The 17,916-nt window shown below is 41.3% G+C and overlaps 1 protein-coding gene across 3 annotated transcripts; it reads right to left on the bottom strand.

Annotated features, from left to right (window-relative positions):
* Window positions 1–1,673: 1,673 nt before the first annotated feature.
* Window positions 1,674–10,265, bottom strand: AKAP17A (A-kinase anchoring protein 17A). 3 transcript variants are annotated; one of them, XM_057411776.1, is made up of 6 exons: window positions 10,212–10,265; window positions 9,744–9,834; window positions 8,600–9,342; window positions 6,334–6,482; window positions 5,041–5,281; window positions 1,674–3,589 (listed from the first exon to the last, which is right to left on the bottom strand). In XM_057411776.1, exons 1-6 carry the CDS (start codon window positions 10,215–10,217, stop codon window positions 2,669–2,671), a joined length of 2,151 nt encoding a protein of 716 aa, XP_057267759.1. In that variant the 5' UTR covers window positions 10,218–10,265; the 3' UTR covers window positions 1,674–2,668. The 3 variants fall into 3 exon arrangements, with proteins under 3 accessions (XP_057267759.1, XP_057267770.1, XP_057267778.1); XM_057411787.1 differs by having other exon boundaries at window positions 8,600–9,834; XM_057411795.1 differs by lacking the exon at window positions 10,212–10,265 and having other exon boundaries at window positions 9,703–9,834.
* Between the last annotated feature and the right edge of the window lie 7,651 nt (window positions 10,266–17,916).

Here is a 17,916-nt window from a genome sequence, read left to right as displayed (position 1 = left end):
ACAGCAGACCCAAAGCAAGGATAGATGATTTCAGAGGATTCAGCACCAAAAAAGTCTTGGAGAGCTTTGATACAAACTATATACCTGGAGCAACAATACTGCTAAGACTAGATAAACACTGCGCTGAGCAGTTATTAGGCAGCTTTACCTACTAGGAGATTTAAGAAGTTTTTACAGGGTTCAGCTGTCTGACTGAAAGCGGACTTGTTTTACATGCCCTCTGCATTTTGGAAAGTATTTGCAAGTGACTTCAAAACACTTTCAGGCTTTTCTTCCACAGGCTGCTGTGAAAAAAAGTAATACAAACACTATAAAAACCTGAGTTTCTTCACGTTACTGCACTTTTACGACATTGCATGAAGCCAGTGCTGGATATAGTGTGTTAAGCTGAATGATTATCAAAACTTGAGAGCTGAAGATCTTCCCCACAACTCTCTTCTCTGGCTTCAGTGACTGCCCTAAACGTCAGGGGAGCTTATGGAATTTAATCATTTTGGGGTGGGATATGAAACCTGCTCTTGATGCCCTCCCTGTGCCCCAACAAGCAGAGTCTTTTTTTCAGTATCAAACAACAGCATCTATTGGATTCTTCTCATAGAACTTGAACATTTTTTGGTGAATGCCACTGCTTTAACTGCTTCTACTCTTGGCAATGACACTGCACTCTTAGCTTGATGACTTCCCGAACATAGCATCGTAAAGCGGCATCTCCCCAGTTGCCTACGTAATACACCATCAAGACCCCCACCCGATCCATCAATCCCAGTGGAAATCTAAATAGAAATATACTGCAGAAATTCTAGTAAAAATTTAATCAGGAGCTGAAAGACACTGGTGCCAACAGCCATTAGTTTAACTTCTTGTGTAACTGCAGACAGAATACACTTTTCCTTTTTTTAAAATGGTGCTACCATGGGCAGTATGTCAGTTTTTAATAGCAGGCTAAGAAGAATTGCATGCATTTACAAACAGGCATCCCACCCACCTTATGAAATATTTGCAGCCAACATGAGACTAGATTTTAGCTAAATCATTGCTGAAGATGAACTTATCATCAGGCAGATAGGCCTTTAACACTTTAACAGACACAGAAGAAAAATGAACTCTCCACAGAAAGCAACTACTTAGAATTCAAGAAATTTCTGGTGTTGAGATGATTAAGGTAAGTCAGTCTAGCCCTTGGCCCCCAAGACAGTGGTGAAACTCACAAGAGAAGTCACAAAAACTCGGTAAGTAATAGAATTAATTGGAGATCATTAAAGCCATGACTTACCAGGAAGACAGAATTCTTTCCACAGCTAGTAACTACAAGATTTCAGCAGCATGGTCTAGAAAGAAACAGCCCCCACATGAATTCACTGAAAGTAATGCAAAATCAGACAGCCAGGGATCTGGCTGAGCTGCAGCCCCAAAGTGTTCCTCAGGCACTGCAGGAAAGGGATACACTTTGATTTGACAGATAATTGTGATTAAAACGGCATCTGAAGGCTGAAGATAAAGAGTACACATACTGATGAATTAACAGTTGACAGAGCTGCACATCACAGGACCATTGAGAAGAGTGTTTAAGCTTCATTATTCAAATGTGTTGAGTGATTTTTTTCAGCAAATGGGTTCTCGCATGACACTTTAGCAGATTTTAATACACTGACATACAAAACCAGCAACTTCAGTTCACTGGAAACAGTTTCTTTTTAATTTACCATAAAAAGGCAAAATAGACTCTTTCACTGTAATGTTATAGCTTTTAATATTCCTGAGCTGCATTTTAGAAGCAAAAGTATTCTTAAATGGATTTAATAAGAGACACTGCAGCCTTACTTTCCAACACCACAAGTAAAAATAATTTAGCAAGAAGGCCCCTTTATCAAAGACAATGGCTACCTCTGTATGTACCTGAAAAAATGCTTCAAGTGGCTCTACACCACCTGAAGTAGTTACAAAGCCAAATATGTCAACAAAATACCAGAAAAATTTTTCAACCATTTTAACATTGCTTCTTACTTCCTACATCAGTGCACCTCTCTTCCATGGAAAGTAGTATTATACCAACAGCATTACATGCCAGAGTAATTTGGGCACCAAAGCTTGGCACCCTACAGACGTATGAAGGAATTACAGCAGTTTAAAAAAGATCTCCTGTGTATCTCTATAGTCAGTTTTAAGAACTATGCAAAAGTCCTGCTATGCATCTCAATCAGCAAAAACTCTACTCTGTTACAAGTGATTTAATTGAATGCAGCAGAAAGCATTTTAAATCAAATATGTGTGAAAAGGCTTGTCACATCTGGAGTTCCTCTAACTGGCACCCAGTACTTCTCAAGCCAAAGCAGGTGATAATAAAAACTAAATTGACTAAAATTAAGGTGTAGAAAACTGAAAACCAAGAAAACAGGTTGGCTTTTAGCACTGTAGGAACTCGAGCACAAGCACAAGTGGTTATACCTGTACATTGTGGTAGAAACCTAGAAAGAGACAACAAAGCATGAAGGAACGTTAAAAAAATCAGTCATCTATCTTCTTGACTTCAGGGACTAGATGAAATTAACCACTGGTTGAAACAAACGTGTTTTCTACAGCAGTCACACCGAAGAGGTCTCGTTTACAACTTTCTGGCCTTTTTGTCCAGCCACAGCTTCTCCAAGAAGCCAAGGCCTCCACTACCCACTCAAGTACTCCTTTGCTTACTCAGTGATCTCCGGTGCCTCCACCTCCTGCTCACACTTCTATGACTACGACTTCTTTCTCGTCTGTCTCGTTTACGTTCCCTACTGCGTGTTCTTCTGCAACGTGAACGTCTAGGGCTTACACTTCTTCGACGAGGACTATGGCTTCGTCGAGGACTGTAACTTCTGCTAGAGTGTCTATAATACCTCGTTTCTTTCCTGTGCTTTTCATTCTGGTAACTCTCATCTCTTCTGTGCCTGTTCCTCTCGCGTTTACCCTTACTCTCATCAGTGTTTACGCTGCTACACGACCAGCTCTTTCTCCTTCTTGGCTCTGTGCTATGTTTGCGCTGCTCACAGCGCAAGTCCTTCCTGCAAGTATTCTGGTCAGAGTTAGAGAGGCTCTTTTGTTGCTGGTTACTGACAGGAAGACATGAAAGTACCCCTGAACTTCTTTTCTGAGGACACCTCTCAGAGTTTGTGGTATGAAATTTCTGACCTTCTTTGACATGAACTTTGTCATTAATATTGCCATTCAAGTACTTGCATTGAGCGTTTACATTTTCAGAGGCTGCAATGTCACCTTGAGAGCTGGAAGCCAGTTTGCTTGTAACAGCCTGTCCTGAGGTAGAAGTGATGCAGCTGGAAGACACAGTGTGTGGAACACCACTAGGGGTTTTCAGCACATCAGACTGAGATGCTTCAGTTTCTTCTTTGCTTTGATTAATTGCATCCATTTTCTTGCTCAGAAGATTGTTCAGTAGTTTTTCCCTCAGTTCCTTTTCTTTTCTCTGCAACCCCAGTGCTCTTTCCTTTTCTTCTTCCACGCGTTTCAGTTCAGCCTCCTGGAGCCTTCGTCTCTCCTCTAGCTGCTGAAGACAAATCCTTTCTTCATTCTGTTCTTGCTCCAAAAGCTTTACTGTCTGAAAGATAGTCAAAGGAAAGAGTAAACAAAAAAATATTTGTAAATCTTGTTCACACTTTCAAGTTATACCATAATGTAAAAGCAGCAATTTGGCAAGAAAATATAACAAACTGAACCATCCTGTCAAAAAATTACTGTTTCTTTCTTAAAGGGAAAGAAAATACAAACAAAAAGAACGCACTAACACAAAACTGCTGTTAGGCGAGACATCAATAATCTCAAACTATTGACGTCCACAAACTCTTTTGAGTGTTATGTTTCTCCCATCTGTTTGACAAGGCAAAACCAAAGCTTGGTCTTTATGGTTCCTTGATATGATGAAAGTAACACATAAGCTAGAACAACAAGTGAAATTTGAAGTATTAAAATGTATTTATCAGGGCTAGCACTTGAAGGCTTCAAATTTAAAACATTAATTTCTCTTAGATTATTGCAATCTGTGGTTCCTAGATGACCTTACAGTGGGCCCATAAAAACCATATCCAAAAGGATATCTTTACAGTGGGTCCAAATCATTAAACATATAAAGCAGAAACTGATTCTCATTTTTTCAACCACTTTAGAAACTCATGGTCCTGAAAAAGAAGGTTCAAACTTTTTTCTTTTATTCTGACCCAGACAGGCTTAGTGTAGACTTCAAAACTGCAGGAGTGAAAGAAACACGCTGCTCTATTTGATCAGATGACCTTTATGTTTCACAGCTGCTAAGTTACAAAGCCTGCAAGAAGTATTCCTCCCTTTTATTAGCATGTAACCGACCACACAGCACTGTATGAGGTCAAAAACTCTCCTGAGGTACACTGGCATCAAGGAAAAATACTGTTCTTTGGCACACAGTTTTTCTTTTCTACAGAAAATACTTGACATACATTACATTACACCCTAACATAACCTCATCCAAATCTTAGGCAAATGACATCCTGCTTCAGTGAAAAATAAAAATATTGTTAGAGGATCTAACATTCAAAACCTTAGCTGACAGCACTTTTCCTACAGAAAAATCATTCTGCACATTCTCAAACATCAATCAATGAAAGCTCATTCTCTGAAACAGCAAAGAATAGTTAATGGAACTGCTGAAAGCCAAACAGGAAACAGATTCAAATTAGAATGAGGAGCCCTGCACCTTTACCCTCTGTATTTAGTTCACTTCATCATGCTTATACACTCTTTTACTACACTTAAGAGCAATCATGCCAATTAGTTTACAGATAAAAAATGCTACTTAGGACTTCAGGTTTAAGTTCATTCTTCCATTTACCTATTTGTGCATATTTTACCAAGGGAGAAATACAGTTTCATTGCACTTTTCTGAATTTTTGATCCAAGAAATAGTATCTGAAGTACTAAATCTGTTGTTTAATGAACAGAACTCTCTGCCCCCTCCCAAGTCAGTAAACGGCTTTGTTCTGCTGGATTCTTCATTAGCTTCCCAAATATTGAAGTTACCTTTGCTCTGCTTAGCAGTTCTGCAATTAGTCTAATAGACTGAAGATTTCTCTGAGCTAACAGGAGCTTTCTCTCTTCTAACTTTATCTTCTCTTGCAGTTTTTTCTGTTCTTCAGCTTGAAGCTTTTCAAGTTGCTTTTTGTTTCGTCGAACTTCACGATCTTTCTGTTTCTGTTCCCTCTTTCGCAACTTTTCTTCTCTTTTTCTCTCTCTCTCATATTCTTCAAGCTCTCTCTGCTTCCTAGAAAGAGATTAACATTTTTACCTTATCCAGGGCAGGTACAATTTTAGACTTCTACTCTATGTAAAAGTGTATTTTGTACTTTAAGTAAATTTGTTTCTACGTAAAGCTTTTGATTACTGGAAAACAGAAGTAGAAAACAGTGAAAATTTTCATCATGAGTTGCGGTAGCAAACAATCCTCAGCCTGCCAATATTTTAAAACAAATTGGGATCCAAACATAAAACATGGCTACAACAGAAATATTATTTTTTAAAACCAGTTCAACCAGAGAGAATAACATATCAGGCAACCGGGCAGTGAATCATCATAGTGAGAAAACTACCAAGCCCATGAATGTGTGCAGGAGCTGGTGGGGTTTTTTTCAGTCACAGGGAAAAAACGGTAGCTTCCATGAAAGGCCGAGGGCTTCTAGATCAGGTGTCAAATGGCATAATTTTTAGGAAATTGAGTATTTTTGCAATCCGTGGCTCCTACTAGATGACCTAGTGAGAATTTATACACATCAAGGCAAATGGACACCGCACAACCTCTGAAACATTTTGCTCCTTTTTTGTTTATATTCTGAATAGTAAATGTCTTATGACATTTACACCCCTATATATTTTCTTAAAATGTCACTGTTAAGGTATGCTTGTATCTCATGCCTTTCCAGGAAAAGGACTGAAGGATACAACAAATAAGCTTTACAGTATCAAAGTTTTCTAGTAGTAGAACTAGTGCATTATTTTCTGTTCTTCAGTTATAATGCAGATTTTTCCATCACAGAATGACTACACACTATCTAAACTCCCAGCTCTTGGAATTACAGTTAGCGGGGAAAAAAACACCAAAAAAGGTGTAAAACACTTTCTCCAAATGTCATAATCCCTGATTTGATTCCTCAAAAGGAACACAACATTCTCAGTTTTAAGTGTTTCACTTTAGCTACAGAAGTTGAAAGCCAACCTGTGTATAGTTATTTTCTATTTGCCAATGCTGATACAAGGAGAAACTACAGTTTTGTTATTGCTCAGTTTTATTTTTAGGAATCAGGCATAAGTGATAAATACCTTTCTTCCTCTTTTTTTTTTTCTTCAGCTTCTTTCTCTTTACGTTTTTGTTCTTCTCTCTGTTTTTCAAGCTCTTGAAGCTTTTGCCTTTCAAGCTGACGCTTCTTAATTGATGCATCACTGAGGTGTTTTGTTGAGTCAAAAGAAACCTTTACAGGATACAATTGAAAACAGTTTTAACAAGTAGACAGGGGAAAAAAAATAAAATAAATCCCTGACAACCTGCACAAGCCCCAACAATTTTAATCTAGCACAAAACTATCCAAAATGCAATGTAAGTAAAATCAGAAATATAAAACCTTTTCTGAAACAAAGGGAACTTCTCTCTGTGCCCAGAGCAAGTACAGAGTACTATAACCAGGTAACTGGGAACTAAATGCTGGCACACGTGAACAATCAGGTGCCAGTTTACACCTGTATATGTGTCTGACATTAAAAAGTAAACCCTAGTGCGGTTTAGGCCCTGGCTGTCCAATGCTTTCAATCTGTCAGAACAGAAACATACAGAACTCTTTCAACTCCTGTATGCTGTTAAAGACTGTAGAGCAGTAGGTAAAAATGAGCCTAAATAAAGGCCTTTCTTTCTGTCTAAAACCGTGATCTTGAAATTCAGCAGAAGAAACAGTCCTGCAACATTCTGCACCTGGTTTAAGCAAGCGCTTCCACATCAGTCCTAACACCAAGATTCCCAAATTGAGGTACACTGACCTGAAGCAGTAAGTCAGTGACTGGGAACACGAAAGAAAAGAACGTTACACACATCTGAGCACTGAGACCTAGGAAAATGCTCAGCTTATAGGACATATGAGCACACCCTGGCCATGTCTATCTGCATGCTGGAACAGGACACTAGGGCTGGTGTCCTAATCTCCCATTCTAGGTACCACCTGTGTGCAGGCAGGAGGATCTATGAGACATTTCCACAGGTCCATGGTCATGAACCATGGTGCAGAGAACAAGTAGCACATACTCTGTAGTTTAATTCACCCAGGCTCTACATAAAATGGTATTTCACCAACAGGCTAGAAGGACAGGCAAGGTGTGACCTTATATGAAAGAGATCTTATCCTGACTGCAGAGTTGCAAAGGCAGCCCTCTCTCTTTCCTATCAACCCCCAGGACAGCTGCCAGCAAGGCACGCTTCCTTCCACACAGCCAAACTAAATTTGGGAACCCTGATCCCCTGCACGTGACACTTTGAATTTCACATCCCCTTGAAAACCTTGAGGGTCAAGGTACAAACAGCTTCCAACCAACAACCTTTGACAACAACATAAAAGATTACAGTATTTTACTTATACCGACTAAATATTTGCATGTTCCCACATTACACACAGGAATACTCAAGCTTTTTTCTGAAATCCACTTTCTGATTTGGTGAATGACTACTGAGCATATTGAAACAGATCTGCAAACATTTTACTCAGCCGATACATTCGTGCACAGACCACCTACAAACATAGTGGAGCAAGTTTTCTTCAGGTCATGCTTTCATAGATACTACATCTGAACAGACTGTCTTGTTCTCTCCTGTCATAGCTGTCTTTTCTAAGACAATGAGGTTACAAAAAAAAATAGATCTAGAAAACTCAGTATGTGAATATTATACACGATGAAGGCTGCATTTACAGCAAACTGCTTCAGATAAATGTTATCACTTAAATTTTTATGGGGCCTTTCTGTATGTGAAGCACACTAATGATTAACTGTGTCTTCCCCAGGCTGTACCAGCCATATGCTATTGAACTTCAGAGTTCTGACACTTGTCTGGTGGACCTCATCATGAGTGCAGGAACCAAACACAGAGGTTGTGAAATTCTCCCCAAATCTTTCTATCTGTAGTGAACACAAGAGAAAACAATGTGCTTTAAAGTCAGCCTTCTGGTGAAGTATGTCTGAACTTGTTCAGAATTAGAATTTTAAATAACAAAATACATAAACACATATTGCTTTCTAAAAACTATTCAGCAGGTCATGTTTGCATACTTGGTCCTTCCATCAAGCAGTTCCTTCTAGAACTGTCTCATTAAAAAAGAAAAGCAACACCACCTCCCCCACACGCTTTATTCACAATTTAACACCACCTCTTTCTTGCATCATTTCCCTTTAAATATTATCTTATAGCTGCTCCATAAAACTATGCTTGTGCTGTTAGTGTTACGTGTTGTCATCACTACAGTATACAGACGCAGGTTTTAAGCACTAGGGACATAACAATCGCACTTGGTTTCTCACAAAAAAAAAACAAAAGCTTGCAGTTTCTCACCTTTATATTGCAAGCCACTGCTTTTCCATCATCACCTTTATACATGAGCTTCATCCCTCGCAGGGCATTCATGGCCTTAATGAAACCTGCATACTCTTGATACTGAACATAAGCTTCAAAATTTAAATGGCCTCCAAAACTGAAAGTGTGAAAATTCCTGCCAGTCATTTCTTCTCTGTACGGGTCCAGCATGGGTATGTCCACATTACGTATTTCTCCAAAGTTCCTGAACACTTTTATAAGGATTTCTTCACTTGGCTTTTCAGAGCCAGAGTCCTTTGCTGCAAACCACTTACAAGGTAAGCCCTCTAAGTGAATAGTATCTGGCCTTTCCCCAGGCAAAGTTTCATTCATATCTTTTGCATCGCGGAAAAATGAGTCCCAGTCATGCCTGGTTGGAAAGTCAATCTTGTATTCTGCAGCACGGACTTTCAAAATGTCAGAGAAGCCACTCAACTTTATTGTTTTGCCATCGAGGCATGCCAGGAAGGATTTAACCAAACTTTTATTTTCAACCTCTCCTTCAAACCGGATGAAATCCATTGTACTTTTAGAAATCCGCAGAGTGGAAAACTGATGAGTTTGCACCATCCCTTTCAATCTTTCCATCACTTCCCAGTTTGAAATGGATTTTCCTGGTTGTTTCAGCTGAGGGAGTGCCACACTGATGGTCATTTTTGTAATGGGTTTAAGGTATAACCCACAGGGAGCACAGAGCTCTACAGCTTCTGATGTATCATGAACTATTGTTGCAGCAGCCATAACACAGAAAAAGCATAGGATAAAAGAAATAAAAGATGCGAGTTTAAGTCACAGGCCAACACCAGTCAAACAAAATAGCCCTTATCCATAAATAATTGAATTCTTTGGCCATTTAACCAATCCCAAGGTAAAACAATGTCTCTTAATACAAGAGTCAATTACAGAGTTAAAACTGAGTAGTACAAACATCTTAAATTACTTTATGACTACTAAAGCCTTTAAGTAATAAAACCTCAGTAAGGCCTCCGGAAAAAAAAAAAAACAAAAAACAAAAAACAAGAAGCTGATGACAATCTTAGGGATACGTGAAGTTGGTATGTGATCGCTCAGAAAGCAGCTACCCTTTCTCAGGAAGGAAGGGACTGGCAGAGCAATGTTACACCGCTTTGAAGTCTACATAACAACCAGGAAATCCCAGCAGGCCGGTGCCGAGGCAGAGCCCAACTCCTCCAGCAGGAAGGCTTGGAAGGTGTCTGCAAGGAGAGAAAAACACTCCTTTTATTTAAAGGCCTGGAGCCCCACCACCCTCCCTCGCAGCAGCCGCAGCAGTAGGAGGCGGGGAAGCGCCGTGACCCGCACCGGCGCCACCGACCACCACCGGCTGCGGGAAAGCCGACAACTGCCCCTGGTGAGAGGAGCCCAGGCGGCGGGGCGAGAACCCGGGGACACGCCGCCGAGAAAGGCCCCCCGCCCCGAGCGGGACGTGCCGGGCAGCATTATCAGCACCCTCCTCCTTCTCCTCCTGTACGCGTCCCCGGACCACCAGAGCACTGCCCACTGCCCACTGCCCACTGCCCACTGCCCCCTGCCCACTGCCCCCTGCAGGGATCCCACCGGCGCCCGACCTCACCGGCATCCGCTGGGCTGGCTCCGCCGCCGCTGCCTACCCCAGCCCCTGCCACTCCGCGCGCCGCCAGGCCTCTTCCGCTTCCGCATAGCGGAAAAGTCCCCAGCCGGCAAGGGGCGGCAACGCTCTCTCTCTATGGTAGCGATCTCTATGGTAGCGATCTCTATGGTAGCAGCGCTCCAGCGGCGCCTGGCGGCGGGGCGGGAGCGCGGTGAGGGGTCTCCGAAAGGAGTCCTGCTGCTCCGGGCAGCCCGGGCTGTCCGTCAGGCACACGCGGTGCTCGGCGCTGTCTGTGTGCGTGCCCCCGGCAGGTGCGAACGGGGCTGCTTCCCGGTGGGGCACGTTTAAATTTAGACTAGATAGAAGGAGGAAGTTATTCAGTATGAAGGTGATGAGGCGCTGAACAGGTTGCCTAGAGAAGCTGTGGCTGCCCCATCCCTGAAAACATTCAACTCCAGGCTGGATGATGCTTTGAGCAACCTGGTCTAGCTGAAGGTGTCCCTGCCCAATGGTAGTGGGGTTGGAACTGGACGAGCTTTAAGGACCTTTCCAACCAGGTCCCATCACTTGAGAAACCAAGACTGCAGTAAGTAGCCTTTAACGGCAGGCTGGTGCTAGCCACTGTGTGGAAATAATGACTGTAAAACACCAGTGAAAATGGCACAGGAGTTCACCGTCAACCAACCCAGCAGCTGCAGCAAGACCTCAGCTCTTGTGCAGAGGTACTATTTCACACCGCAGATGATGGTAACTGCTGGTTCTGCTCTTGTTTCTTCTATGGTTTAGTTAAGGGATAGTGTAAAAGCAGAAACTACTGCTACTGTACAACAGCATGAAATAGTTCGTGCTTTATAGGCTGAGAGTCCCTGCACAGTTTATCACACTTTCTCCTACAGACTTGAATTCGGGAGCACACAAAGCAGATCTAGTTACATTCCAGAAAGTTTCAGTAGCAGCACAGTGAGACACTGCGTATGGCAGAGATTTATAATCCTGTGCATTATGATAGCCCCAGACTGTGTGTATTATTTTAAAATAACAGAGTAAATAAATGCTCTTAAAAGTTGCAAAATACCAGAATTGAAGTTACCCATGCCGTGACAGCAGCCACACCTGTGACAGCTTTCATAGGCTGTTTTTCTGATGAAAGAACTGTTTCAAGCATTACATTCAATAATACTGTAAAACATATGGGCAAGAAGAAGTAGTGATAACATGTTACTTTTAAAAGATGTAATCAAGCATCAGTACTGCAGTGCAGCAGGGGTAAACAGTGTCTCTGCTCAAATACATTCTGTGTTGGGCAGATGAGTTATTTTTATTGTTTTTTCACTGTAGTGAGATACCTAAAGTAAATGTCTCCCTTCAGGTTTCAGAGTCTGAAGTGTAAGTCATTAGAGCAAGGGTATCACACCTACTGGGGAGAAGAAGGATGAAGTAAACATCAGTGAGGGACTGTATCTAGGTGCAACAGCATATGTAAATCTGGTTTTTACTGTAAGACATTGTCTCTCCCCGACTGACAAATACATTGTACTACCAACCTTAAAAGCCATCTATCATGTCTGAAATCTTGTACCTTTTTTCTGACTTCAACAGATAGACTAATAGAAGGTATCACTTGGAATCCTAGAATAATTAGGGTTGGAAAGGACCTTAAGATCATCTAGTTCCAACCCCCCCTGCCATGGGCAGGGACACCTCACACTAAACCATGGCACCCAAGGCTCTGTCCAACCTCGCCTTGAACACTGCCAGGGATGGAGCATTCACAACTTCCCTGGGCAATCCATTCCAGTGCCTCACCACCCTCACAGTAAAGAATTTCTTCCTTATATCCAAACTTCCCCTGTTTAAGTTTTAACCCGTTACCCCTTGTCCTATCACTACAGTCCCTAATGAAGAGTCCCACCCCAGCATCTTTATAGGTCCAGTTCTGCCTATAAACTTCCCAATCTGTACTTTCAGTAGGTACAACACTGAATCCCACAAAAGTTCGCTAGAGGGAGCGCTTGTTATTTGCATATAGTAGATTATTCATAAAGACAATTAAAAATAGGCTATAAACAGCAGATACTAGGTTTTGTATTCATGCCAGAATGCAGATTACTCTCTTCCTTTCTTGGAAGAGGATATAATTCTCCTAACTACACATGGTCTTATCTGTGTTCTTCTCTTGCTCTTCCTGAAATGCCCCGTTTTCTTGACCTTAATGGTCATTTGTGGTAATGAATGGCAAGATGTTACATGGATACTTACATAACATAAAACAACAACCCAGTATAATTCCATTTCTTTTCTTTCCTTCTATCTTCCCCTCTAAAAGACACCAAAGAAGAAGGAAAACTCTTTTTAGTTTAAAACTTAGATGTACCTGTTGGAGAGTGATTCATCTCATCTAAATCTTTTCTACTATATGGTATCCAGCAATACTCCTAGCACATGTGTTTTTAAAAGCAATTAGAGTACATGGCACCCTGTCTTTACTTTCAGTGTGATTTCTGTTGTCACTGAACAGGGGACATCTCTTTATTCTCACTCTGAGAGAAAACAAAATGATTCACTGTGCAGTTGAGCAGTTTATGAATGGTACTTGGAGATGGAGGAAGCAGCACAGAAGGATCTCTCAGATGAAGAGATTGTGTGACTGTTGAAGAGCCATTTCAGTGTTGTTTTCAGACTCTAAATAGCCACTCTTCACAAAGCAAAATTAATCCCAGAAGTGGGTAGGAACAGAGAAATGAGTCTGGAATATATTGTTTTCTTTCCCATAGTAAGAAATGGCTCCACAAATCATTCAATTTCCTTTCATTAGTTCTAATAATTTTTTTTTAATCTAGCTGAGTGCTGTGTGTCAGTGAAGCGTGGGTGTGTAACAGATTGTCTACCTTGGAGAGAATGCATAGCATTAGAAGTAATATTGATGTTTTGATGCAGGGCAATTCCAATTAACTGGAATTAACCATCACTTCCTGTGGCTGGTTCTCCACAGGCCTAATTGCTGTATTCTGTTTAAAGTGGAAGAATATGACAATACAGATTTTTTCTTAGCAATTTATGGAGTGAAATGCAAGAGCTATTTTCCTATCTCTTCATCTGTTTCTGAATCAGAGAAGAGTAATGGGTTAATACCAGTAATCATCCTCAATTGTATATTTCTCTTTTGACAAAAGGAAAAATTCCACAAGATTCTGTACCGGTGTAACTGTTGACACACCAAAGAATTTTTAAAAGAGGTGAAACTGCATTGTTACATTTGTAGAACTATGAATTTCTGAAGAGCTTTTAAGCAGACAAGATCCCCTCTGTAGGTTCAGCCTGCCCTCCCCACTTATATTTCACCTAATCCAGAAAGACCATAGGTATTTTGGTAGATCTGGCGTAAGTATAAGTGACTATAGCATCAATTCTCTGTTTCAACAGCTTTGCCTGTAACCCAGCTTTGCTTCCCAGCACACACACATTGGGGAGGTCAGGGGAATCAATGACAGATGCTGTGCTAAGTTTTCATTATTATTGCTTTTTGCTCCTGACAATCTTTCTTCCTCATTTTCCAGGGTCTGATTGTGAAACTGAAAAGCTAAACAAAGGGAGAATGAACAGGCGGGATCACATTTGATTTCCTCATAACACTGCTGTTTTCATACTGACAGATACTGTCAACATGTCTCAGAATGTGCTGTCAACCTTTACATATTAAACCTTTTAACCTTTCATCTTAAAAAATGTCTTAGAGTAACTTGTGTTGACCAGATTTATACTAAGATGCAGATTAAGACGGCTGAAATAATCATCAGGTGGCCCAAATCACTGACAAGTTTGACCAAAGTTTGTTTCTGTCCCACAAAATGTATATACTTCTATACTTATCTGGATGCATCTATCTATATATGCACCCACGTACATGTATGTATACAAACTATAATCAAAATGAAACATAAAACACATATCTAACATTTAAAAAAAATGCTGATCTCTGTAACAAATGCAGGCACTTCTGCAAGATTTGTATAATAGAACATTAGAAATCATCCATTGCATGTCTAAGCAACAATTCTTGCAGCTGTCAGTATTATATTGAAGCCTTTCAATCATTAATTTCTAACCATCTTTATCATGAGGCAGAACTATGAAGAAAGGTATGAGTGCTGTAAAAACTAAGCTGAGTAAGAAATGGTGTGTTATCAGCAAGTGGCAGAAATGTAAAAGTAAGGAGAAATAAGGCTAACAACTCTATTCTAGTGACATCAGCTTCAGGTATAGTGCAGTTTTGTCTTGACCTGCAGCACAGGAAAATCTAATACGTCATCTCTGTCTAGAAGTTACTTATTCTGCCAGTGTCTAGATATTTACATAAATCCTGGGCATTTCCAATATTCTGGCTTCAAGCCCCTCAACATCACTGCAGATAAGCTATTTTTCCTGAGTGTTCTGCAATAACTGAATGGAATAAAACTTTTCCCATTAGTTTGCTAGTTAACCCACATTTTCCTATTCTGTTTGCAATAATATTATAGGCATGACGGGAAGAGGTGCCAGGAGGAGAAGATAGCCTTATATTTCATAACTCTGAATGGTAATAATCTCTAATGTAATGACAGTCCCATATGAAAGATAAAGTGACAGTTTTCTGCAAGTGGGGAGATAATAAAAGGATCTGCATCAAAACATTTTAATTATAAAAGAAGTAATGAATTCTAACCTAACAGTGTATTTTCATCTACATATGCTACAGTCTAATTGTTGTCTCCTAATTTGGTATGAAATAACTACATGAATCAAGCTTTGCACCAAAGAGGCAAAAAAACTTATTTAGGTTAGTGCAAGGGTACCTAATTATGAGTCATAGGGTATTATTTAGAAAAGGGAAAATGTCACGATAACAAGATCCTTTGACCTATAAAAAGGGAAGTCATGATAACAGCCAGATTGTTTTGTTTAAAAGACATTGTAGAAAATAAATCTGTCTGGGCCACGCTGCAAAGCCAAAGAACTTTTTGTCTGTAGTTTCAGTTGCCCACTTTACCTTTCACTGGTAAACACAGGTAGTGTAATAAATTGGTATCTCTGCTAGATTTCAGTGATGCTTACTAGCATTCCAGAGCACTGTTACTTCTTTGAGTAAGTCTTTGCTTACCAAGATAAAGGCTGGACTTTTTTCATGTTTCTTTCCTTCTGATTATATGTTTAAATATTTTACATGTACATGGTTCATTGTATATTGTGGGTTATGGTTAGTAAGAGGACTTGAAGAATTTAAATTCTACATAAGTGTTATCTGCAACTCTATCATCTTTCCGTACACAGCTGGGCTACGCCAATTTTTTTTCTTTACAAAGATGGATGTTGTTCCTCTAATCTCAACCAGTTTATCAGGGACCATGACTCTTTTTAAGCAAGTTCTGCTGATCACAAGCTTTCAGGAAAGTATAAAGTTTTAAGGTAATGTTTGCAGTTGCCTTGACCCTCAGTTTGGCATTCCCTTTTTGTGCTCTGCTTGTCTTTCACTGAGATTCTCATATGTTCTTGCTAAAACACTGAGTTTAGAGATATATGCACATCAGTTTAAGAGCAAAGCAGCGTCCTTTTAAGAATGAACTCTTGAGGCCTGCAAAGTCCAAGTGCATGACAGCTGAAAGTAACTCTCTGCAGTATGCAAAAGAAAGCAATTTGATTGTTGAGATGCTTATCCAAGAGACTGAAATTGAATTTCCTCCATCAAAGTTTCTGCATAAATCCTTTCCAGCTAAAGGAATTAAGTCTGGTGATGCTTAAACTTGAAGTGTGAAGCTGTTGCTCCATATGGGCACACCTGCATACAGTGTGTGAGGTTCTAAAAACCAGTTAAAAGGAGCTTAAACTATTCAAAACTGAAGTTGGATATGGATATGGAGTCTTCATCTCAGCTCTCTGCAGGAGGCAAGTGCTGAAGCTCTCTCTCCCAAGGATCAAGTAGTTTATTTTTTATTTAGGGTCCTTGTAACCTGCAGATGAAGCACTCCAGAGACAGATAGGAAAAGCCTCATGCTCACAGGCCCTTGTTCTCATGGGGGACTTTAACCACCCTGATATCTGTTGGAAGGACGGCACGGCCCAGCACAAGCAATCCAGGAGGCTCCTCGAGTGTGTAGAAGACAACTTCCTTCTGCAAGTAATAGAGGAGCCAAGAAGGAGAGGTGCCATGCTTGACCTCATGCTCACCAACAGGGAAGGGCTAGTTGGAAATGTGACGCTCCAGGGCAGCCTTGGATGCAGCAATCATGAGATGGTCGAATTTGAGATCCTCAGGACAGTGAGAAGAGCGTGCAGCAAGCGCACTGCCCTGGACTTCAAAAGAGCAGACTTTGGCCTCTTCAGGAACCTGTTTAGGAAGGTTCCATGGGATATAGCCCTAGAGGGCAGAGGGGCCCAAGACTGTTGGTTGATATTCAAGGATCACCTGCTACAAGCTCAGGAGTGTTGCATCCCAACTAGAAGCAAGTGCAGCAGGAGGGCCAGGAGATCTCCTTGGATAGATAAGGAGCTGCTGAGGAAAATTCAAATGAAAAAAGAGGCCTATAATAAGTGGAAGCAAGGACAGGCGTCATGGGAAGAGTTGTCCGGGAAGCTAGGGACCAGGTTAGGAAAGCTAAGGCCCAGTTAGAATTAAACTTAGCTAGGGATATTAAGGATAACAGTGAGGGATTCTACAGGTACATAGCAAATAAAAAACAGACTAGGGAGAACATAGGCCCCCTCAGGAAGCTCTTGGGAGAGCTGGCTACACAGGATTTGGAGAAGGCTGAGGTTCTGAACGACTTCTTTGCCTTGGTCTTCAGTGGCAAAGGCTCTGACAAAACCACCCAAGTCTTGAAAGGCAGACAAAGGGACTGTGAGAATGAAGACCTTGGGCCCTCTGTAGGAGAGGAACTGGTTCGAGACCATCTTAAAAATCTGAATGTGCACAAGTCCATGGGTCTTGATGAGATCCATCCGCGGGTCCTGAAGGAGCTGGCGAATGAAGTTGCAAAGCCACTGGCCATCATATTTGAGAAATCATGGCAGTCAGGTGAAGTTCCCGATGACTGGAAAATGGGAAATATAACCCCCATTTTCAAGAAGGGGGAAATGGATGACCCGGGGAATTACAGACCAGTCAGTCTCACCTCTGTGCCTGGCAAAATCTTGGAGCAGATTCTCCTGGAAGGCATGCTAAGGCACATGAAAAACAACAAGGTGCTTGGTGACAGCCAGCATGGCTTCACTAAGGGGAAATCCTGCCTGACCAATTTGGTGGCATTCTATGATGGGACTACAGAACAGATGGACAGGGGTAGAGCAGTTGATGTCATCTACCTGGACTTGTGTAAAGCCTTCGACACTGTCCCACATGACATCCTTGTCTCTAAATCAGACCGACATCAATTTGATGGATGGACCACTTGGTGGATAAAGAACTGGCTGGATGGCTGCACACAGAGAGTTGTGGTCAATGGCTCAATGTCCAGCTGGAGACCACTAACAGGTGGTGTCCCTCAGGGATCAGTGTTGGGACCGGTCTTGTTCAACATCTTTGTCGCTGACATGGACAGTGGGATTGAGTGCGCCCTCAGCAGGTTTGCCAATGACACCAAGCTGTGTGGTTCGGTTGATACGCTGGAGGGAAGGAATGCCATCCAGAGGGACCTTGACACGCTTGTGAGGTGGGCTGGTGCCAACCTCATGAAGT

This window comes from Pezoporus wallicus, unplaced genomic scaffold, assembly GCF_028554395.1.
Source record: "Pezoporus wallicus isolate ANWC-B61680 ecotype Strahan unplaced genomic scaffold, APGP_CSIRO_Pwel_v1 contig_2372, whole genome shotgun sequence".
Taxonomy (NCBI): Eukaryota; Metazoa; Chordata; class Aves; order Psittaciformes; family Psittacidae; genus Pezoporus; species Pezoporus wallicus.
Note: the sequence above shows the minus strand (reverse complement) of the source record. Positions and strands in the feature narration are given on the sequence as shown.